This window comes from Macrosteles quadrilineatus, unplaced genomic scaffold (genome assembly GCF_028750875.1).
Source record: "Macrosteles quadrilineatus isolate MER2022 unplaced genomic scaffold, UCM_ALF_1.0 Scaffold_1__1_contigs__length_201487025, whole genome shotgun sequence".
Lineage (NCBI taxonomy): Eukaryota > Metazoa > Arthropoda > Insecta > Hemiptera > Cicadellidae > Macrosteles > Macrosteles quadrilineatus.
The window spans coordinates 55,461,691-55,486,780 of record NW_026542594.1 but is presented as its reverse complement, the minus strand read 5'-3'; the positions used below and the strand labels follow the sequence as shown (position 1 = coordinate 55,486,780).

Here is a 25,090-nt window from a genome sequence, read left to right as displayed (position 1 = left end):
CGCCGTAGACTACGGCCATATCCTCCTAAAAGCCGTTTGGTGATTTATACAGCCAGTTTTAACGTCTAGAACTGTGTGCAAAACCTCCCATTTTCACCTTTATTTTTCATGAATAAGTAGACATTTTTAAAACTAACTATGACGATCGCATTTATTCATAAATCTCAAAAAATATTGTAGGCTACAGCCGTATCCTCACAAAAGCTGTTTACTGACTTTCTAAAGCCATTATTAATGTCTATATCTGTGTCCAACTGTCCAAAAACCTCCCGTTTCACCTGTTATTTGTCTTTGTCATGAGCAGGTAGACATTTTAAAAATAAACTATGACGAACTTGCATTCATGAATTTAAAAAAAAATAGGTTTACTGTAGACTACGAAGCCATATCTCCCAAAAGCCGTATGGTGACTTTATAAAGCCATTTCTAACGGCTAGAACTGTGCCCAATTGTCCTAAAACCTTCCATTTCACATGTTATATACCATGCAAGCAAGTAGATATGTTTTTTTAACCTTAAATTTTTCTCAATTTCTTAGATCTGTCACAATATGTATAGTATCGAATTCAATGACGTTTTAACACTAATATTTAAACCCACAATCTTACATTTTTACAAGCAGTTTTTTTATATAAACAATTTGTTTTTGGCCTTCTGCTCGCTTCATTTGACAATAAACAGTACAAGGTTCAAGTATCAACTTCCAAAAAGTATCAACTAAAACTAACCTAAAAGAACTATAACCGATACTACCGACAGATACAGCAAACGAGGAGAAAAAGGTTAACGTAGGCCTACATCTAAATGTTCTAATGTAGTATCAACCACTGCCGACTGACGGCGACGGAACGGACTGAAAGTCTGACTGAATCACTGAAACGCGAGAAGAAGACATACAAGAAGACAAGCGTCTAGGCATCCAGTGCAACTCGAGGATCGTGGATTGGAACACCCCTCCACCACCGTTCCATGTCGCACGCTTCCGAATCACACAGCGAAGCGAGCACCTTGCTTGCTGGCAGCGATCGATCAGGTGAACACGCATTCTGTATGATTTTTGAAATTCCTTTTAACATTTAGGATGGGGGACAAAACTGACTTTTCAAATATTGGGGGGGACACGTCCCCCATGTCCCCTATGGCGGCGACGCCCGTGATATGCTGGGCTGAGGCTGTACAATGTGCTGCCTGCAAACTATAAATTGTTAAGTGAAAATAATTTAAAATTTAAAATAGGTGAACACTTAATTGACAGAGCCTTTTATTTAATTGCAGATTTTCACAATACCCCTTTAATTTAGAATAGTTTTTTATCATTCAATTTTGTTAATTTACATAATCTTCTTGATTACTATTTTATTTTTTATATTCTTTAACCCTGACAACGCACCTACTCTGTATGTACCAACACATGTAAAGAATGTAGGGATGGTCAAGTCTCGAAATTTTGGGAAATTTTAAATCTCGTTACACGAGACGAGATTTCTTTTTGGCCGAGATTTTTATCGAGACAAGAATAAAAAAAAAAAAAAAAAAAAAAAAAATTATTAACGCCTGCAGAAAGTCAATGCAATACCCGCAATACAGGAGCGTGTTGTAGTTGCGTTTCCTTTGCAAAGGCGTTCTTATTGAATTAATTCTTCAAATGTAAATATTACTTTAATTATTTTAATAACATTTGAGAAGTTTTGTTAAGTGTTTGTTAGCAGTGTGAGGAATGTTTTATTACTATAAAAAAAGTCAAAACCAGTAACTATTTTATAAAAATTAATATTTTATTTTATGATTTATTTTATTTTAGGATGAGTTGAACTCTATCCTAACTGATATCACTATGTTTCCTAATCGTAGGCATTTTTAATAAGTTAGGCGTGATTAATAAAAAAATGTTATGCTGATGTTTTTTAATAAAAGATTGTAAATATTCTTGCCTATTATCATTATTTTTGTATTTAAACAGTCATCTAACAATGTTACAAAATCTGGTAAAAATTCCGCACGTGCATTTCCCGTTGTGTATGAGAAGGGAAATCCCGTCTCGATCTTGTCTCAAAATTTTATGAGAAATAAAAAATCTCGTCTCGTCTCGTCTCAAACTAAAAATCCGATCTCGTCCATCCCTAAAAGAATGTTATGTGAAAATAAAATATGTCTATGTCTATTCTAAGCCAAGAATCGGTGGAATCGAAGATGAATCGACCCATCCCTAATATTGATGGTCAGTTCCTAGAATGTTGAATTCAAAGCACTGTGACTTTTACAATTGGCAACTGACAAAAACACAAGTGCCCGGAGGAAAAATCTCTGAAGCCACCTGAGTTGTTATACAGAGTTTTCTCACCCTAGCATGCGATGGCCAGCCTGGCCTAGAGAAGCCGCCTGGTTGGAGCGCACCATGCCTATCTGTGGTCGCCAGTTCCTGCTCTCCTCCCGGCCCATCTGTCCAGGCTTCAGCACCTTGGGAGGCTCTCTGCAATGCAAACCAATAGAAACTAAGACACGTTAGATTAAATTTACTTAATTTGTATGGATTGTTACAAGATTTTAATGGCTAAAATATTTTTGAACATTGTTTCCTATATGACTACAAGTGTTGAAAATAAGTGAAAGACACTTTACATATTTTAAATATTCTTTTAAAGGCCACGCCACACCAAGCTCGCTCCAACGGTGGACGCAAATGTCAAAAAATCGCTCACCGTGTTAACAAATGGAACAGGTCACACAGACGCTTAGAACGGCCAAGCCTTTTTAAACCTTTCTTCGTCGAGCTCGAACTCTGCTACAAGATTCTGGAATTCCCTATAAGTTTCTTGGAGCGAAGCCACTAATACTTCTTGCAGGATACCAAGTATAAAAGTAACAGTTTCTCATCTAATAGAATCGTCGTCCACCCACAGAAAACTATTTCGAAGGAAGTCGCATGGTACATCAGACAAAATTTTGTTATTCTTGTTCACTATTAAAAATGGACAAGATTCTAAGTAACAGCGGAAGACAATGATGACGTTTCCGTGACCGCAGGAGACGACGATGACGTCTACACAGCCATGGAAGATGTTCAATATTCTGCCACAATCGCGGACGACGTCAATGACGTTTCAGTATGGTTGATCCCGCAAAAAACCTTTAAATTTAGTTCTGTTCAAATGGGAGGTATATTATAGCATTACTGTTTTACAGTCATTGTAGACGTAGTTTTGTAGTTTTAGTTTTACAAGAACGTGACAGATAGCAGCATTAAACAAAACTACTAGCTGGCCCTCAGAATTGCCAAATGGAGGGAATAAGAAGAAGCGAGATACCTGGATAAATTATGGTATTATTTAGTACTTATTTGGTATTGTAATTTGGTACTATTATGAACCAAAATACTGACAGACATGAACATTGATATTGATATATATTTTACCACTCTTTATGCTGGCTACTATGCCACTGAAAAAAATTATGAATTAATATTGTAATAAGAAATTGAATTAATTTTTTTCAATGATAAGAAAACTACATTATGTTAAAAGAATAATACTAACTAGTGTAAATGTTGCTCGAAATCGAGCAATTGCAAAGAAGTACAGGAGTTATTTATAAAAAAATTACAGTAGACTCTCAGTAATCCGGCAGATATAGAACCGCCATACTGCCGGATTAGTGAAAATGCCGGATTACTGGAATGTTATCATTAAAAACACTTAAAATGCAATTAAAACACGTCTCCGAAGTTCGCGTGATCGGAAACCGCTATTGCCGCGATCGGGCATGACAATTACGTATTCGCGGGAGGCGATGATAACGTCTACACGTCCGCGGGAGATAATCGTAAAATTGCCGCCATCGCGAATGACGACGATGACGTTTTCGTGACCGCGGGAGATGTTCATGATTTTGCCGCGATCGCGCAAGTCGATGATGACATTTCCGGGACTGCAGGAGTAGACAATGATGTTTATACGGCCGTGGGAGATGATAAAATCATTGCCGCGACCGCGGAAGGCAACGATTAATGTCTACATGACTGCGGGAGATGTTAATGATTTTGCCGCGATCGCGCAAAACGACGATGACGTTTCCGTGACCGTTGGAGTAGACAATGATGTTTACACGGCCGCAGGAGATGATACAATTTTTGCTGCGGCTGTGGAAGGCAACAATAATGTCTACATGACCGCGGGAGATGTTCATGATTTTGCCGCGATCGTGCTTGACGACGATGATGTTTCCGTGTCCGTGGGAGGCAATGATAACGTCTATATGTCTGCGGGAGATGTTCGTAATTTTTCTGCGATCGAGCTTGACGATTATGACGTTTCCGTGACCGCAGGAGGCGATGATAACGTCTATACGTCTGCTGGCGATGTTCATGAATTTTCCGCAATCGCGCATGACGACGATGACGTTTTCATGACCACGTGAGAGAATTATGATGTCTACACGGCCGCGGGAGATAATCAGAATTTTGCCGCGATCGCGGAAGACCTCCCGTCAAAAGACGCTGGATTACTGGAGTGCCGGAGTGGTGCAGTGCCGGATTAGAGAAGGTCTACTGTACTTGTTTAAAAACTAATAACAGTCATAATTTCAAATGATTTTAAAAGAGTCAACTAAAAGATTATTAACCAATGGAAATACTCACAATTTACATAACAGTCCTATTCCAGTTTAAAAGGTTAATTTTTAACAATCAAACTGCCCATGGACGGGAAAAGGTAAGCCTACAATTTAAGTCAACGTAAAAAGGCTGTCAGCTCTTATAAAGTACCGTACCTAAGTTATTTAGCCAATTTGTAGACAATAAGGTGTAGGCTACTTTAAACTCTACAGGACAGAGTTAGGCAAAATTGGCAGAACTCTGAAATGGTGTTATTTATCATAGGCTTACTCACATGCCAAATCCTTAAAATAAAAATTTAATAACTCATAACTTATATCATTAAACACAAACCACCATCCAAAACTATACACATTTTTAATACAACATATATAATTTACACATTGACTGTTTACAATTAACATACTTCTTCTTCTCACTATTAATTTTTGTTTCGCAACGGGAAAATTTGTTTCATAATCATCGAAATAGATTTATAATAAATAATCCATCATAAAGTTTAAGATTAAATACACCTACCACATAGTTGTTTTTTTTATCAGCTGTTTGAAATTGTGAAATAGGCATTTGACAGTTCTGGTTGTTTACATTTAAATGTCAAAGCAAATGTAAACATTGTGAATTTTCTCATGCTTCCATGGAGACCAATTATTAATATTTAATTTCTGACAACAGCTGGAGTTACAAAACAATGTGTCATGATATTTGATAATTGTTTTTAGAATGATAATGGATCAAATAGATTGGAAAAATAGTTTAAATTTTTGAATAAGTGGACTGTATTTTGTATAGGAGAATTTTGTTTTATTTACATTGAAAGAATAACTTACTGTTCTTGGTAAAATAAATCTTTTTAAATAAACTTTATCTTCATGAAGTTAAATAAAACTTTAATAATGATTTTCTTGGGTTTAGTTTTTCATACCAACACTTTTTTCATGCATCTTCATTCAGGTAATTCTGTCTTCTCTGTTGATCTTAATCACAGTCACATGTTTTGTTTTTAATATATTGTTGTACATTTAATTTTGAGTAGTTAAACTGCTTGCATTTACAGTGTTGCCAATTTTAATAATGAAATATTCTTTTAGATTCAATGTGATATAATATAATAACATATGATAATTTGTAACATTGAAATGAATTGTAATTTAAACTAATAATAATAAATTGTAAACCTAAACATTGGTTAATGAATTTTGATTGATTTATTTGGAATAATTTAAATATGAATGAAATAAAGAAAACTAATAAATATTTAACACAATGTTTGTTACCCATGTTAATCTTATGAAGAAATACGAAACTTTAAAGGGCCCCAGGGCCTCACTCTAATTATTTCCCTAAAAAGAAAGTTTCCTGTACAACTTCACGTTACCCTCTTTCCAATGACACCAAAAACATGTCATTCGGTTCAGTACTTTTGGAGGAGTAATTGTCACAAAAATCCTGCTTGCGTATTAAATAAGTATAGATTTATGAACCACAATTGTAGACTAAATTTATACTTACATTGCCCCATTCAAGCGTTTGGCCTTGAAAAGGAATGAATCTGGATATTTTGGATCTCTAAATCTGACACTGAAACATAATGAAAATAAAGCATGAGATTACATCATTAAACCATTAAAGTGACCTGACTGAAACCATTCCATTCAGTTTATGGGAAATTGATTATTTAGATAGGAATAAAGGTAGATTTATGCCAATACATTAATTAGAACAGGATTTATGAAAGTAATTCATATTCTTAGATTTTATAATACAAACCTTCAGAAGTCAAGTTACACCTTGATTAAATTATTGTTTTTTGGTAGTCTGTCAGAAATAAAAGATAATACATTTGTATTTTTGCGCTACATGAACAAATCCAAGCATTTATTTTGTTAAAATTTTATTTTCGATTTCATATAAATAGCTGAGGAATAATGTACACTCTTAAATTCTTGGGTCTAAATATTATCATTGTGCTAAAACAGTAGGGGTGGGCGAGTACTAGACTTCCGAGTAATTACTAGACTTTTTTCAAACTAACTAGTAACTACTACTCAAACATTTGAGTCGGGTAGTTATAAAAATGTGCCAATACTTCATTTTCTACGCCCGTATTTAATAAATTATATTTGTGTTGATGTCTTATTTAATCCCCATTCCTATAAAAAACAACTATCTAACTTAATATATAGGCTAGGCCAGTGTAAACTAAATGAGAAATATGGCAACGTAGCCCTGCAAAACATCTGTTTTATGGGAAAACAAAGCAGAAGCAGAATGAACAGAACGACTAGAGAGGTGTTTGGCTGAAGCCCAGCGGTCCCTCCTACCCCCCTGGTTTAAGTCAGACTTATTCACCAGGCCGCTTTCCTGAAAAATTTTTTGATTCCTCTTCCAGTTGTCAGCTTCAATTTTTGTCCTTCCAGGCACATTCTGTGCCTAACCAACACCTCTCCCCTCCCCAAGTACCCTCAATCACAGGTACCCAAGTACTAGGATTGTCGGATTTGTTTCAATCTTCTTAATTTGTTTCTTTCTTTCAAAACATTTTTCCATTTCAAATTCCAGCCTGTTTCCTGCATTTTTAAATTCATGCTTTTTCTTTCCTATCCTTCGGCACATTCTGGCGAACTCCAACGAAGATTATTTATTTCTCAAGAAATCTTCTCCCAAGCCCATGTCTTTTGTCTGAGGAATTCCCTCATCCCACTTTCTTCTTTGTAGAATGGGCACTCCACTCCATCAGTACGTGTTGTGACGTCTCTAGTTCTCATCATCTTCGACGAGGTTGAAACATTTCAGCTTGGCCTTGAAGTTGCCGTGTCCGCTGATGAACTGTGTTGTGTAGTGATCGGTTTTCCAATGGCCTTTCTTTCTGAACCTCACATCCGGAACGAACACAAAGGTTTCCAACAAACTTATTGACTTTTATGGCTCCAATATAATTATTACTGATCTACCCATTAAAAATTAGGTATCATATTGAAGGTAGTTAATCCAATTTTTCAAATATTATTTTATGTTAGTAATATTTTATGATTGTACTTAAAATATATAATAGTAAAACTTTTAAATAATTCTGTATCCTGTTGGCTACATTATTTATTGAATACCAAAACCATGCTTATGTTATGTTTTTAGACCATTGTCCAAGTTTATTCTGTAGTTTATTCATACTATTGCCAGCTTAAATATACTTTTTAAAGGGGGAAAAATTAAGTGTTGTTTTGACAAAAACCATTGATAAAGTAAATTTATTACAGTGCAACTTTGTATGAAAATACGCCTGCCGCAGCGAACCTGCAGACTAAGCGAATTTCCATTTGCCAGATTGGATTTTAAATTAAATCTATTTAAATAACATTATGCCTAACAAGTACGTAGGTTTGCTGCTACAGAGAATATAATGATGTGAGTTTTTTAATAAAATATCAACAGCTTAGTATAAATTAAGTTGATTTGCCAAGTTTGATGAAAATTTATACGTAAACAGGCAAACTACAACAGCTAACTTATTCTCCTTAAGAACTAACGAGAGCACGCCCGTGGTCGAAAAATCGACCAAAAGTATGTTTTGTGCAAACTTCTCTATTTTCACCCCACACTGTTAAATAAAACATGTGATTGGAATGTCTTCCATTTGTTTTGATTTTCTGTTTATATTTTGTTGTTATTTCGTCATCACCATAGCAACCCATAAAACCCATGTTAATTTTTTAAAATTTCAAATTCATTTTTTGTGCTTATTTTTGTGCCTATTTTAGTTTATAAAGGGATTCTGCACACCTACAGGAAAATAGCTTTCTAAAGGTATGCGTAGATTTTCCGTACGATACACACGAGCTGAGAAAAAAGGTTTTAAAGAAACATGCTTGCCTATTAATATATAGATTCTAGATAACATGGGAATTTTAAATTTTAAATTTTTTCAACTTTCTTCGTAACCAATAACCTTACAAAAACACTTTAATATACAAAAATATTTGATTATTTAAGCTTTTTAAATAGGTTTAGAGAGAAATTAGAAATGTTTGTGTTTTGAGGGTCAAAAAAGATAAAATTCAATTTTTACCCCATAAAACCAATTTTTTACTCCATAAAACCCCCTGTAAACACGCGTTCCCATGGTCCAATCATGCTGATTTGCCAACTCATTTAAGATTATTCCATCTTACACCTTCAATCCAAAATTAATCAAAATCGGACCAAAATTACCCAAGTTATCGCGTTCACAGCCACGTTTAAATAAGTCGCGCCCCCTCCCCCCCTATATTTTGTTAAAACGGGGGAAGCACACAGGGGACGGGCGGGGACTTTTAGGGTGTGATTTTACATACCATAACGGACATCTGTGCAAAAAATTAGCTTTATATCTCGCATTCCGGTTAAAAACCTAGATTGACTGGGCTATTAGGGGTGGTCAACACAGTACGTACATTGTAGCTCATTAATTATGCAGTGATCTTGTAATTTTATTTTATTTTTAAAATGCCAAAGCCTCTTTTTTGAATGTTTGTTGGAATTACTTAGTCCACTAATAACAAAGAAGGACACCAACCGGAGGTTAGCTCTGAGTGCTGAGGGAAAATAACAATACACTGAGAAGTCAATAAAACCAATAGAAACGTGAAACTGAAGCCTATACGAAATCTGTTTTTTGGATTTCATGTAAACCAGTTGCAAGAAACAAATGAAATTACAGTTTCATGCAACGCAGAGTGCACTGCCCTGTGTTAAACTAATCCATCTGTTGCGAGCAACTAAAGTTTCTCGTTTCATGAAATCGGTTTCCTGAAACGGATTTCTCCAGTGGAACTTGACTTAGGCCTACTTTGCTAAAACACTCACATTGTAAAATTTCTATTGACTTTTGCCGTTTTGAACTTTAACCTAAATTATCATTTTACTAAATTCAAAATTTGAACTTTCATCTTTTCAAAAGTGTATACCTAATTGAACTGTAATTTGTGATGAACATTAGGCTTATGCCTATCCAAAATCACATAAGCTTACTTTGAGCCGGCACGATACTCCTAGAACCCTGAGATAAGAGTTTCATCTAAATTTATAACCATATTTGTATAATTTGATAAATAAAAGGTTTATATGTGTTCATTATTGTAAACCCTGGAAATTTATTTATTTATTTATTTACCAACACACATAGACTAATAAAGAACTTTACATCATTAAAACTAATGTTATTTAAATAGGAAATAAATCTGATAATTTTTTTGTAGAAATCCAGCCAGGTAAATGGAAATTTGCTTAGTCTGCGGGTTTGCTGTGGCAGGGGTATTATACCTTGTATGTTGATGCATATATAGAGTTTATTTTAATTATTTTAACAATTAATTTTATTTTAAAATACATCACTATGATGAAACACCTGTTCTTATGTATGAATTGTATTTAAAAAAAACGATTTTTGTTAATAAAACTGAAAAAAAAATCGGATCCATTGATACCGGATCCAGCCCATGATCTGATTTTTTTGTGGATATCGGCATTAACTAGGTAGTCCGATATCCGGATCCGACTATCACAAGAGATTTCTTATGTGTATACTTCTTTACTGTACAGAATAAGATTGTTTTCGGAAATGAAAGTTCTGAGTAAATGTGAGTTCTGTATGACGGTTTACTGTCAGAAAAATGTAATAAATAATTAGAGAAAATGGAATAATAATTAGGCATTCTAGAGCGTCGAGATAGGGGCGAATCAGTCCAGTGTTGCAAAAAGGTATCTATAAGTGGAAATAAGACAATTCAAGAAAGAGAAATCAAAGGCTTAATGGTAAGTAATGTTGTAAAAGAAAATTTATTAAATTTAAATAATGTTATTTGTTGATTTTTAAACATTGGTTATTAATTTAATAGGGTATATTTTAACCCTCCGAGTGTTATTTGTCGCTGCAGAGACTCACAAACACTGTTTACAGCGAAGGCTCTATGACTGACAAAATCGGATTGAACTGGATCGAGTTAGGTATCGTTTTATTTTACAGATTCAGAGCTTTCTCCAGAGGTCTGTCTCTAAGCGCTATTCATTTTAGTTCCGAAAATATTGTAGCAGACAGCTGACGTGCGTATTTGTAAACAGCTTGGTTATCCTCGGACCGATGACTGATGTGTTTTATTACGTTTATCATTGTTTTAGTGTTAAAAATCAAAAGTAGTGATATACGTGGTGCATTATAAGAAGATTTAAGTGATTTTGAAGGGCTGGTTGATGATCCTGAAGAAGTAGGTAGTGATATTGATGTAAATTATCAGCCAGATTCCTAGCTATGGTTAGGCTATGCATTCTTAGCTAAACGCTATGTACTGAAATCTGTTTTTTGCCCATAACTTATTTATTTGCAAATCTACTTCCTTATATTATTATATATTTGTAATCCTCATAAAATTTAGAACAAAGTGGCTATTTTCAAATATTTATAGGCCTATAATTTATACAATTTCATTGAGCGAGAAATTTTTTTTTTTGAAAATTTTCCAAAATATTTTTTTTTTACCTAAAAATTTTTTTGGAAACAAATGTTCCTTATGTTCTATGTATAATAGTCCAGTAAATCTGTCAGAAAATATGGGGTTGCTGTGCAAAAGGTCGGGTAGTTCTGTTTTTTTGATATGTTGTTAGTATTGGGCCCATAACATAAAATCCAAGTTATCCACCTCGAGATACTGCCGCTCGCCGCGGGGCGCGCCACTTGTTATCGAAATATTAAAAATATGGCAATTCCTATTGTTTTTCACTCAATCTCGCGAACCATTGATTTTACCAAAAATTTTATATTATTACATTAAAGAAGAATAACTTTGTGACAGTTTAAGCCCAACACCTAGCGTAAATAATGGTCAAAATACGGATCATCAAAATAAATAAATTTTCCAAAAACGTATACAAATTGTGGTTTTTTCAATATTTCCACATTATAATTGTTTGAAGCAAAAACCGTATTGATTTAGAGAGTATGCCAGTTTATTTCCTATTAAAAGAAAATAAATGAAAGTATGAATAAAAATCCCCCCACCTCAGCAAACCTGCAGAATAAGCGAATTTCCATTTACTTGATTTGATTTTCACAAACCTATTTAAATAACATTAGGTTTAACTGGTACCTAGGTTTGCTGCTACAGGGAGGGTAATATAGTATATAAAATAATAATAGTATGATAAGAAACAAATAAATGTAACCAATTTTATAAAAATGTGTCTATAAATAAGGAAAAAACAGTAATTAAAAATCTTTGCTATTGGAATAACTTGAGATTTTTTAATTTAAATTTTTTAATTTTCTTCGTAACCAATAACTGTAAAAAACATTTTCATGTACTAAATTATTTGTTTTTAAGCTCTACAAAATGGTTTAGAGATACATTGTAAAATTGTATGTTTTGAGGGTCAAAAATACGAAAACCCCGTTCTTAACAAAAGACCCCATAAAGCAATCGCTCCCATGGCCTGATCATGCTTCGCGAACTCGTTTTAATAAATGTAGGTTTACATGCCAAAATAGACCTTCAAAATATACCTTCAACGGCAAAACTATTCTTCCCAAAGCTGTCAAATGTTTATACATAGACATTTTAGCTAAGCTTTGGGAACAATACTTTCACATGAAAACAAAATAAACCAGTTTAACATAGTTAACAGTTTATTGAGGCTGAAAGATCAGGCAAATAAGATCTTCCAATTACAATCACTCTACAGATCTTCCATGCAGCGGGTAATTTTTCCACGCCAAGTGCGCCCATCTATACAGGACATGCTGAATATGAATTTAAATACAGGATTGATATTGAAGAACACAAAAAATTCACAAAGATCGGAAATTTCACTACAAGAGGTACAGACAAGTTCTGGTGTGGAATTTGGTCTGATTAGGCCACCGAACAGGCCCTCATAAAGACAATGAAAAGCTCTGGTGGATTGACTTGAGGACGAGGGATAACAGACAAAATGTTGTAACTTGATGGGCGCTTGGGATGATCCGTCCTCATCAAATCCGTAGGAAGTTGAGAAATATTATAAAAAATGACGTCAGTTGAACATTAACAGTGAGCAACATGTTGACGTGCGCTATTCTCGCATTGCTCGAGACAACAAAATTGATGAAAAGATTAAATAGTGGTTTCCTTAACACACACCATTCAATATAAATGATATGCTGATTATTAGCAAATTTCCCTTATAGGAAATACGCCATTACAGTAGGTCTCATGGTAAGACCTAGACCCGGGACCGATTTACTTTTTCATTTTGGTATTTCTAAAGGCCAAAAATACTGTTGGTTCAAATTGTTCTAACATATATAAATATATATGTATATAGGCCTATACCGGGTGTCCGAAAAAGACTCCATAGTTTTAAAAATACCTCACGATACTATTGTTCAAATGGATGAGTAATGATCATTTCGATCTGAGTAGAGTATACTTCAAAGTTTTAGTTTTGTACGTTGGCAATAAGTTGCGTTCACCCATTTGACCTTGAACATAGTTTTGGTAATAAATTATAATACAAATAATAAAATATTAATGATAAAAATGAGTAAAAATAGCTTGCATGTCTGCAGGGCTACAAATGGTTCGCATATTGAGGTGTGATAGTGTTAAAATAACTTTTATTTTATTACCTTTCATTTAATGTATCAGCATAGCCTTCTCTATGGTATCAGTCGTTGAAGAGTAGTTTATATCTAGTAAAATAAATAAATACATGTTCAAACTAGGTGAATTTTTTAGAGACCCTGTATAAAAAAAAAACTAAAGATTTTACTAAACTGTATCCAAAAAAGTTATTATCGTCAGTTAGCACGATGATTCCCAAAAATCATCCGATTTAGTGGAATTTGGTACAAACATTACTTTTATTTGTGAATCAAGAGATGGACTATTTATCATTTACTTTGTATTGTAAGTGACTTAGCCTATTGCTTTTGCCTAATGGCCTAAATAAATCATTGAATCATGTAAACGTACATTTATTTATTAAAACGAGTTCGCGAAGCATGATTGGCATGATAAGGCCATAGGCACGGTTGCCTTATCGGTATTTTGCCGGTAAGAATATTTTTTTATAAATTTTTAACCCTCAAAACATACAATTTTACAATTGTATCATTTAAGAATTTTGTAGAGCTACTAAAAACAAATAATTTAGTACATTAAAATGTTTTTTACTGTAATTGGTTACGGATAAAATTAAAAAATGTAAATTAAAAAACCTCAAGTTATTCCAATAGCAAAGATTTTTAATTATTGTTTTTTCCTTATTTATAGACACATTTTTATAAAATTGGGTAAAGTTATTTGTTTCTTATCATACTATTATTATTTTATATACTATATTACCCTCCCTGTAGCAGCAAACCTAGGTACCAGTTAAACCTAATGTTATTTAAATAGGTTTGTGAAAATCAAATCAAGTAAATGGAAATTCGCTTATTCTGCAGGTTTGCTGAGGTGGGGGTATTTTTATTCATACTTTCATTTATTTTCTTTTAATAGGAAATAAACTGGCATACTCTCTAAATCAATACGGTTTTTGCTTCAAACAACTATAATGTGGAAATATTGAAAAAACCACAATTTGTATACGTCTTTGGAAAATTTATTTATTTTGATGGTCTGTATTTTGACCATTATTTACGCTACATACTTGCTGTTGGGCTTAAACTGTCACAAATTTATTCTTCTTTAATGTAATAATATAAAATTTTCGGTAAAATCAATGGTTCGCGAGATTGAGTGAAAAACAATAGGAATTGCCATATTTTTAATATTTCGATAACAAGTGGCGCGCCCCGCGGCGAGCGGCAGTATCTCGAGGTGGATAACTTGGATTTTAAGTTATGGGCCTAATACTAACAACATATTCAAAAATCAGAACTACCCGACCTTTTGCATACCAAAATGTTTTATTTTACTGGACTATAATATTGAAGCCCATGATTTTCCAAACAAAATGGTATATAGAACAGTATAATTAACATTGTTTTCAAGCTTCTCAGATCCGTTTTAATAAAACCTTGCAAATGAGCAAAAAATAGGCAGACATTAAGGCCAAAACAAGGGACACTCGGAGGGTTAACCGTTGATAATTCATCCGGTTTGTCCGGCCATTTATAGTCCCCAATTTAATAGCCCCCATAACCCGTTTTATTTTGTGAGTTGGATGTTATCTGTCGCAGCCAGTAAACTCACAATGTGTTCGTCTTTGTTAAGTTAATACAGATTGGTAAATATCTTTTTATTTGTCCCCATGAACTTTATGTACCTTTAACTAAACAACATCTAATGGACTAAATATTTTGCACTAGAGCCTGATGATAGCACAACAATTTGCTGAAACCTAGGTCGCAAAAGGATTTACTTGATTTGAAATAGATGACTAAGGTAAGTATTCAATTCAAAAACCATAATTAATTTCTAACCAGGTCTGGGACATTTCCACATATAAGATGTCAAAAATACTAACATATAGGCTACTTTTAGTTTACTTACCATATAACTGAGTTCATACGAATCACTGGGAGGCCGGTAACTGGTGAAGGTAAAGACCTAAAAAAAAACAGAAACAACTTTTGAAACATCAAGGAAAGTCAAGAGGCTAATTAGGAAGTTAAGGGATAGAGGTCAGATGTATTAGCTGACAAAGTTAGACTGTCAGACACAATAAAAGGTCACAAGATAACACTGATAGGACTTCTTCAGAGAATACGTTGAGGATAAATGTCAGTACCTTGAATGATAAATTGAAATGTTAGTATGTAGAGAGTTTAGGGACACTTTATACAATGTTTAGGGACTATATGTACAATGTTAAACCTTACAAGGTATCATTCCTGGACAAATTAAAATATTACATTTAACATTAAACTCAAAATCGACCTGAGTAGCCACCATTTTTTTTTTTCACAAATCTTTTGATTTGATAATGGCTTTTTGTAGTGAATTAAAATTTGTTGAATTGACGAATAACGCAAAGACCTATTTTAATACATGTCTTTAAAAAAAAGTTTGCACAGTCGAAAAATTCACGCTTTTACCGCGATTGTGGGTGACGACCATCAAGTTTCTGTGAACGCGGCAAAAGATGATGTCTACATGACTGCAGGAGATGATCAGAATTTTGTTGTGATTGTAGATGACAGCAATAATCAACAAAGTTTCGCTCCAAAGTAGGGGTGTGCGATGCAGCATATTTTTTTCGATTCAATGCATCGATGCGATTCAAAGAATTTCGATTCGAATCGATGCGGTTCGATGCAGCACGGCAATGATTTTCTTTAAAAATTAAATACAACATGTGTTTCTGTAATGGATCCTTTATTTAAAAAAAATTAAAGTAAAAAATGTACTAAATAAAATTATGAACAATTAAAAGGATAATTGCTGACCTAACCTCACTAATGGACACTGCTAATTTTATGGTTGGCCTAAGGAAATTCACCCTTCACTAACACTAGAATAAGCGTATGTATCAATAAAGCAATCTTAAGTTTATTATTATTGACCTGTATTAAATAATAGAGTTTATTTTATGATGTAGTTTTGTTACTTAATTTTCACATTTATATTTGTTGGCTTTCAATACTTCTGGTTCATTCTTAAATCGGGGGGCCACCAGTTGACCGACAAGATACTTGGTGGTCTGGCCACTAGACCGTCTTTTTTAAATAAATAGATAAATACTGAAAACCAGTACGTCGACAAGTTATTTCGTCGTCAGTCCAGTTGACCGGCCTGTAAAACTAAATTATTATATGCGAGAAACAAACTGCTCGGCAATCGACCCGGCCGACTTACAACTTGCTCGTCTTTTAGGTGGGGATGTGTTGAGCGGCAGCGCCAGCAGCGCGCGCAGCTGTGGAGGGAGCTGCAGGCGTACCAACTTCTGTTTCTTGTAGTGGCGGTTTTTATTCCGTCGATTTTCAGCTATCACAATGCAGCGGACTAGCGAGGTTTTTATTACGTGTAATTGTTTGTTTCTCGATATATTAATTGATATATTTTTTAAATAGAGTACAGTGAATATAAATAGGCCTATATTAGTTTACTTCAATTACATAAATGTTTTATTCAGCTAAATAAAAAAAACGCCGATTGAACAAATAAAATTGTGAAAGACAACAGGAAGTCCTTAAGGTGATCAAACAAGTTTTTATCTTTACTAAAGAATTACTGAAATTTGTCAACTTACTGCTGGCGACAAGGGTGGTAGGTACCATGCATAAGTTTATCAATAAATAAGATAAACATGGACAACGTTATGCGGCTCTAAGTCAGGAAATATTTGTAGATACATTAAAAAGCAATACCAAGTTATGAAATATCATAAAATATTTACAGGAAATGTTGATTACTGTATATACATCGTGAGTATCTACATGAGTTACACACCGGTGATTTTTGAGTTGACTCTTTTAAACTCATTGAAAATATGACTGTTTGTCGTTTTGAAATACAGTAACTTCTGTAATACTTTGAAATTGCTCGAATTCGAGCAACATGTACACGAGTTTGAATATTAAATTGACTGACATATTTTTGTAATAGCAGGGTCAAATATTGTGAACAGTGGTGAGGTAACTACCGTTACATTTATTCAATAGAGAAATAAATACAAATTGATAATACCGGTTATTTAAAGCCTCGTTGTCTTTAATTTTCTTTCTTAAAAAATAAAATAAAGAATGAATTTTAGACTTTTGGTGACATTAGTTTGTACTATTTCTTCTTGAATGACACAGCTGTCTTGGTAAGCAATAGTTATCTTGGTAAACTATGTATTTGCTGAAGTGCACAGTGTGCTACTTAGCCTGTGAAACGTCTTTAGTTTTATGATTTTGTTGTAGGCCTATTGAAAAAATTATTGCAATTGCGATTAATTAAATCCGTTATGTAAGGAAACACGTTTTTAATCTTACTTGGTTTGGATTTGCCTTCAAAATGTGATCGGAATTGGTTACGGACTACGGTATTTGTAAACAACATTCAATGTAAACCTATCAGTGACAGCTAGAATAAATAATCTTGATTTGAACAGCTGTTCGTTATTTCATAGTTGAATCTGGTTGAATATGTGATAAACATTGGGAGAAAACTTTACAAAAAATCGCACAAAATTGGGGTTTTAAACGTCCGTCATTTTATTTACAAAGTAGTGACGACATATTTTAATGGCTAAACACAATCTCGCCAATCCAGTGAATACATTAAAATGATTTGGAACTTGATAGGTACTCTCGTTTTTCAGGAGAAGGCCGCGTAAAATGGCTCTTGGGCCGTGACAGACAGGAAGACAGACACACAGAAATTTAGATGAGACTTGTTTCGGTTTCTTTAATGTATAAAACGTAAAAATAACCTAAAAGTTTATGATTCTGAGAAATGTACAGACAAAACTCTAGTTTTAGCGAATTTCCCTATAGGGAAGTAGCTATTACCGTAGGTCAACCGGTAAGACCTAGACCCGGGACTGATTTACTTTTTCATTTTGATGTCCCCGGAGGCCAAAAACACCATTCGTTCAAATTTTTATATATGTATATATATATATAGACTTATATATATATATATACAGGGTGAATAAAAAGTCAAGACCCCCCCCTCTAATATTTTTCCACGTAAATATACAGAGATACCCTTTTGGTGGTCGAGCTATCTTAGCAGGAAGTTTCATTTAATCATTTTGAAATTTTTGAGTGTCCCCCCAAAAGGGGGCATTTGGGGGGCGACTCAAATATTTTAAATGTAAACCCCCTTCAAGTGACACCTCATTTTGAAGTGTTTACAAAAACTTAAAGAATGGTGAAAACTAGAGGTCGCTATCTCTTCTCTATCCAAAATGGTAGCCCGTCAAATGTTGTGGAAAATCAATGGTAAAATTGTTAATATTGGCTGCCATTTTGGATAGAGAAGATATAGCGAGCTCTGGTTTTTACCATTCTTTAAGTTTTTATAAACACTTCAAAATGAGGTGTCACTTGATAGGGGTTTCTATTGAAACATTTTTAGTTGTCCCCCGAATCCCCCCTTTTGGGGGGACACTCAAAAATTTTAAATGTAAACCCCCTACAAGTGTCACCTCATTTTGAAGTGTTTACAAAAACTTAAAGAATGGTGAAAACCAGAGCTCGCTATCTCTTCTCTATCCAAAATGGCAGCCAATATTAACAATTTTACCATTGATTTTCCACAACATTTGACGGGCTACCATTTTGGATAGAGAAAAGATAGCAACCTCTAGTTTTCACCATTCTTTAAGTTTTTGTAAACACTTCAAAATGAGGTGTCACTTGAAGGGGGTTTACATTTAAAATATTTGAGTTGCCCCCCAAATCCCCCCTTTTGGGGGACACTCACAAATTTCAAAATGATAAAATGAAACTTCCTGCTAAGGTTGCTCGACCACCAAAAGGATATCTCTGTATATTTACTTGGAAAAATATTAGACGGGGGGGTCTTGACTTTTTATTCACCCTGTATATATACGTCCGTGAACGCGATAACTTGAGTAATTTTTGTCCGATTTTGATGAAATTTGGTTTAAAGGTGTAAAGCGGGATAAACTTGAATGAGTTCGCGAACCAGCATGATCGGACAATGAGAACGGGGCTTTACGGGGGGTTTTATGGGGTAAAAATTGGGTTTTCTCACTTTTGACCCTCAAAACACAAAATTTCCCTATTTCTCTTTAGACCTTTTTAAAGAGCTTAAAAAAACAAATAATTAAGTATATAAAAGTATTTTTGTTCGATTATTAGTAACGGAGAAAATTTAAAAAATTGTAAATTTAAAATTCCCATGTTATTCTTATGGAGAATATTGTCAAATGTTGTAGTTTGCTTGTTTATGGATATATTTTGATCAAACTTGGCAAATTTATTTATTTTGTACTAAGCTATCAATATTTTACTCAAAAACACACTTTATTAGTTTCCTTGTAGCAGCAAACCTAGGTACTCGTTAAACCTAATGTTATTAAAATATATTTAACTGAAAATCAATTCAAACAAATGGAAATTCGCTTAGTCGGCAGGTTTGCTGCGGCGGGGGTATTATTTATATAGACTAGTTGTTTCCTGTTATGAGCGAGGTGAATAAAAACTAGAGAACTCTCCCACTTGTATTATTTTGAGTGAACACTTGTCAGCAAGTGAATAAAGGAAGAGTTCAATTCCACTACAAGGGAACCCTTTTCTGACACAAGACAACTCTTAAAAACATGTGAATAAAGAAAAAACAAACACTTGTCTAGAAAGAGAACACTCTTAGATTTACAAGTCAGGGTCAACCCACACTTGTAACTGTTCACTTGCCTTTGGCTGCTTTCATGCATATTCGTGAACGAAAACAATATGGGATTAGAAGAAGTATAAGCCCTAACAAGTGCAAACAATTACTCAGATTTGAAGATGCAAGTGCCCAGACAGCACAGAGTTATCTATAGAATATCTTATAAACTATAAACATATAACTTGGATATTTAAGATATCTATAGATTATCAATATCCAGATATTTATATTTGTTAGATATTGTGAAGAAGTTTAAATGTCACTAATTTCTACTTTCAGCAGATATTAGATTTACAATATCTTAAGAACTTCTAAAACTGAATATTATACGAATATCTGCTGACAGATCACAAAAAAAATATATTAAATACATAAAACCACAAAATAATAAAGATTTATTCTGAAAAGCACATTTATCAGTTGAGTATTTTGACTAAACAGTTCATAAAAACAATTTTTTGAAAAAACAACTAGACAAAATTTTATATACACAGAGCAATAAATAAACTTATAAATTAGTAGGCCTGTGTAATTTGTTCATGAATATTCTAAATCTGATTACTTTGGCCACAGAATTAAGCTGTTGCAAACATTTAAATTGCCCAAGTTAAATTGTTTGTTTTTATTATGAAAAACGAGTGTTCTCTTTAAAAAAAAAACAGTGTTCTCTACAAGTGATCACTTGCCGGGGTAAGAGGGAACCCTCCGTACCACAAGACAACTCTCGCGAGTGAACTCTTGTGTTTATTCACATGCTATTTAAGAGTAGACTAGACTTGCTTAGTGAACACTCTCAAGCTATCACTTGTTTTTATTCACCTCACTCTAACTATACAGTATTTAAAAATCATTAAACAATTTTAATTACCTTTTAATTTATCTATACGAAAAAAAAGGAGAGACTTTTTAAGCGCTTAACTTTTAACTAACCATAAATAAAAATCTTAAGCTCAATACTGTTTTAATTAGGGATGGTTAAGTCTCGAAGTTTCGGGAAATTTTAAATCTCGTTACACGAGACGAGATTTGTTTTTGGCCGAGATTTTTATCGAGACAAGAATAAAAAAAAAAAAAAAAAAAAAAAAAAATTAAAAACGCCTGCAGAAATTCAATGCAATACACGCAATACAGGAGCGTGTTGTAGTTGCGTTTCCTTTGCGAAGGCGTTCTTATTTAATTAATTCTTTAAATATAAATATTACTTTAATAACATTTGAGAAGTTTTGTTAAGTGTAAGCAGTGTGAGGAATGTTTTATTACTATAAAAAGTCAAAACAAGTAACTATTTTATAAAAATTAATATTTCTTTTATTTTATGATTTATTTTATTTTAGGATAAGTTAAACTCTATCCTAACTGATATCACTATGTTTCCTAATCGTAGGCATTTTTAATAAGTTAGGCGTGATTAATAAAAAAATGTTATGCTGATGTTTTTTAATAAAAGATTGTAAATATTCTTGCCTATTATCATTATTTTTGTATTTAAACAGTCATCTAACAATGTTACAAAATCAGGTAAAAATTTTTCCCGTTGTGTATGAGAAGGGAAATCCCGTCTTGATCTCGTCTCAAAATTTTATGAGAAATAAAAAATCTCGTCTCGTCTCGAACTAAAAATCCAATCTCGACCATCCCTAGTTTTAATAAAGGTTTTAACAGAGTAGGCTTAGAATACTGACTGACAGAGCAGTTAAAATGTTCATCTTACAATAAGAAACTCTTCACATACCAGTACTATGTTTTTTTGTAAACACTCTAATGTCTTTAGCCAGATGACCTTGGTTTCGTTGTTCTTTAACCATTATTTTTAGATCATCAAAAGCGCGGCATCTTGACATTGCTGCGTACCCCATGCTGAAAGCAGGGTATGCAGCTCTAGCAGATAAAGACCAACTTTTCAAGTGCCTGTCCTTTCATTTTGTAATAGTCATGGCAAAAGCGATTCGACAATCATGGGAACTGTCAACGTTTGAATTTTAGAGGAAAATTTCCTTCTGATGGTTCTAAGCTTAATTGGAGCAGTAACACTCGTTTTCCAGCTGAACTTTAAGTAATAATTTCAAGACTTAGGATTTCATCATTCATCTCTTTCACCATTAATCTGGTTCTATTAACCAGTCCTTTTTGTGGATTTAAATTTCTTGGTAAAATTACAATTACACCTTTTTTTGGCATAACTTGCGAGGAGGTAAATCACTTGGTACTAAAGTGTGAAGGAATTCATCAGGCACATGTATCTGGTCTCCCTCTTCTTGAATCAAAGTGTCCACTGAGTAGTAAACTCGGTTATCATCATTTAACACCTTTTTTTGGCATAACTTGCGAGGAGGTAAACCACTTGGTACTAAAGTGTGAAGAAATTCATCAGGCACATGTATCTGGTCTCCCTCTTCTTGAATCAAAGTGTCCACTGAGTAGTAAAATCGGCTGTCATCATTTAGTTGCTCAACTATTTTATTATTTATTTCTTTAAATTTAAATTGCCCTTTACCTTTAAGGTCGTAATTCCTTTCTAAAGGGAACTTTCCATATACCTAATGTTAAAACTACCTCGTCTGTACTTATTTGTTTGTATTACTGTATTCTGTTTTGTTTATTTCAGCTTACTTAACCAATTAATAATTTTATTAATCGTATACTCTAATACTAGCAGTGTTTGCTTGTATGTATGTATGTATGCTTGTTTGCTTGCAGAAAGATCTCGAAAATGGCTCCGACGATTTTCTTCAAATGCTGTTCAAAGTCCCATTTTTTTATATTAGTCTTATGGGTTGCTAACCATGTTGGTTGAATTAAATAACAAGGAAAAAGTAAACAAAAGACTTGTAAGTTGTAACACATGTGTTTATAAAGGCATCTACTACCAAGGCCGCACTAGATCTACTGCATCTACCCACACTGGAAATTACAAAATATAGTACAAAAGCAAAAACATCACTTGTTACTATTGAGCAATGGTTATACTGAAGCTTACTCGATACATTGTAGTAAAGGCTAACTTAGCAGTGCGGAGTGTAGGATCTGTTATGACGATAAGAATAAGGTAGATCTCCTTATGGAACAGCTGAAGCCAATGTTATTGTTAGTTCTGTCCGGTTTTCTGTAGACGTCGTGCTTTGTTTACAATTTGTTTCTTGTTATTTTCAGTAATTTAAAACCTCGTTTAACCAAATAATACTATTTAATCATAAACGATAACTCGTTCACTATATTACCGTACTATATTATTATACTACTATCGTTGCTATATAAGCAAACAGTGAGACACAAAAAATGAGAAACTAACCCTAAAATAATAGAAACAAATTGAAAACAAAACACAACATCTACAGAAAACCAGACGGAACTAACAATAAAAGTGGCTTCAGCTGTTCCATAAGGATGGTAAAATATCTGCAATCCTAAAATGTTGTGGGAAGGTAAGGAGACTGGTCCGCGACCTAGGAAGTGGTGAAGGAAGTAGTCAATGCGAGCTATCCTGAGTGCGGGAACTGTTTATGACGATTAGATTAAAGTATCTGCAATTCTAAAATGCTATGGGAAGGTAAGGAAACAGGTACGTGACGTAGGAAGTGGTAAAGGAAATAGTAAAGGTGAGCGGTCCGGAATGTGGAAACTGTTTATGACGATTAGATTAAGGTACCATCAAATCCTAAAATGCTATGGGAAGGGAGGGAAATAGGTCCGAGACGTAGGAAGTGATGAAGGAAGTAGTTAAGGCGAGCAGTTCGGAGTGTGTGAACTGTTAATGACGATTAGATTAAGGTATCTACAATCTAAAAATGCTATGGGAAGGGAGGAAAACAGGTCCGCGATGTAGGAAGAGGTGAAGGAAGTAGTAAAGGCGAGCAGTGTGGGGTCTGGGAACTGGAAACCAATTGTAACAGTTAGACTTATGTATCTGAAATTGAAATACTGAAATGAGAAGGGATGGAAACATGTCCAAGACATAGGAAATGGTGAAAGAAGTAGTAAATTCTAGCAGTGCAGAGTGTGGGAAAGGTTTGAGGCAATTAGATTAATGTATTTAAAACACTAAAATGCTATGGAAAGAGGTGAAAACAGGTGCACGACGTAGGAAGTAGTAAAGTTTGGCATCGCAGAGTGTAGGAACCGTTTGTGGCAGTTAGATTAATGTATCTGTAATACTTAAATGCTATGAGAAGGGAAGGAAACAGACCCATGACGCAGGGAATGGTGAAGGAAGTAGTAAAGGCTGGCATCGCAGAGTGGGGGAATGATTTTTCCGAGCAAAGCTCGGTCCCCAGATACTACCTACTTATGAAGCCAAACGGGGTGAAGCCCGTGAACAGCTGAAATTATAAAAAAAATTCTGAAATACTTCTATGTTTTGCATGATTTTACAAATTGAAACACACAATTAAATCAATACTATAGAAATATTCATAAAACGTCATACTTAAACATTGATTGTGGATGTAGCCTCCGGATTGCCAAATAATATTAAAAAGGTTTAAATACCTGCTATTAAGCAATCCATTTAATTGCAGTTGCTTTTTTTTTTTTTTTTTTTTTGCAACTAGTTTCGACTCCTATGTGGAATCATCATCAGGCGGTACAAGGACTTCTTCTTTCTTCACATGAAGAGCGTCATATTTAACAAGTAAAAATAAATAAACATTTACACACGACGCAAAACACGTTACGGACACGAAACATTTACTGATCAGTTACGACAACAGACGACGCTAACCCGACGGAGTTTAAGTCCTGACTGCGGGTGGTCATTGCATTGGTGTACGTCCGTTATCTTATCACATCAGGTTAGGTCCTAGTCCTGTCTAAAACACTTCCACTCTCCAGTATCCTTATGGCAGTGTCATATATAAAATTGGACGAAAACGTTAGTTGGTCATTTAACACATTTTCGTGGTCGGATGTTACTGCCTTATAAATCTCAAACTCTTCTAAGGTGTTTAATTTAAATCTGTCTTTAGAGAAATGTAAAATATTCATGTTGTTACTAATGCTGGTATAATTATGGCCTTGAGAAATTAAATGTTCTGCAAAAGATGATGTCTGGTGTACTGTTGACGCTTTTGGGAGATGTTCCTTGAAACGTTTAGTAAAGGAGCGTGCCGTCTGGTCGATGTAAAATTTAGCAACTGCAATTAAATGGATTGCTTAATAGCAGGTATTTAAACCTTTTTAATTA

At 34.0% G+C, this 25,090-nt stretch overlaps 1 protein-coding gene across 2 annotated transcripts in view; it reads right to left on the bottom strand.

The window, feature by feature from the left end:
- The window catches only part of LOC128983126 (5'-3' exoribonuclease 2 homolog), a 237,619-nt gene that overhangs the window by 62,924 nt on the left and 149,605 nt on the right, over window positions 1-25,090 (bottom strand). For both annotated transcript variants that reach the window (XM_054402296.1, XM_054402297.1), the window contains 3 exons: window positions 15,115-15,171; window positions 6,122-6,190; window positions 2,342-2,470 (listed from right to left, as the gene is read on the bottom strand). In XM_054402296.1, coding sequence (XP_054258271.1) covers window positions 2,342-2,470; window positions 6,122-6,190; window positions 15,115-15,171 — 255 coding nt within the window. The remainder of the gene's footprint in view (window positions 1-2,341; window positions 2,471-6,121; window positions 6,191-15,114; window positions 15,172-25,090) is intronic.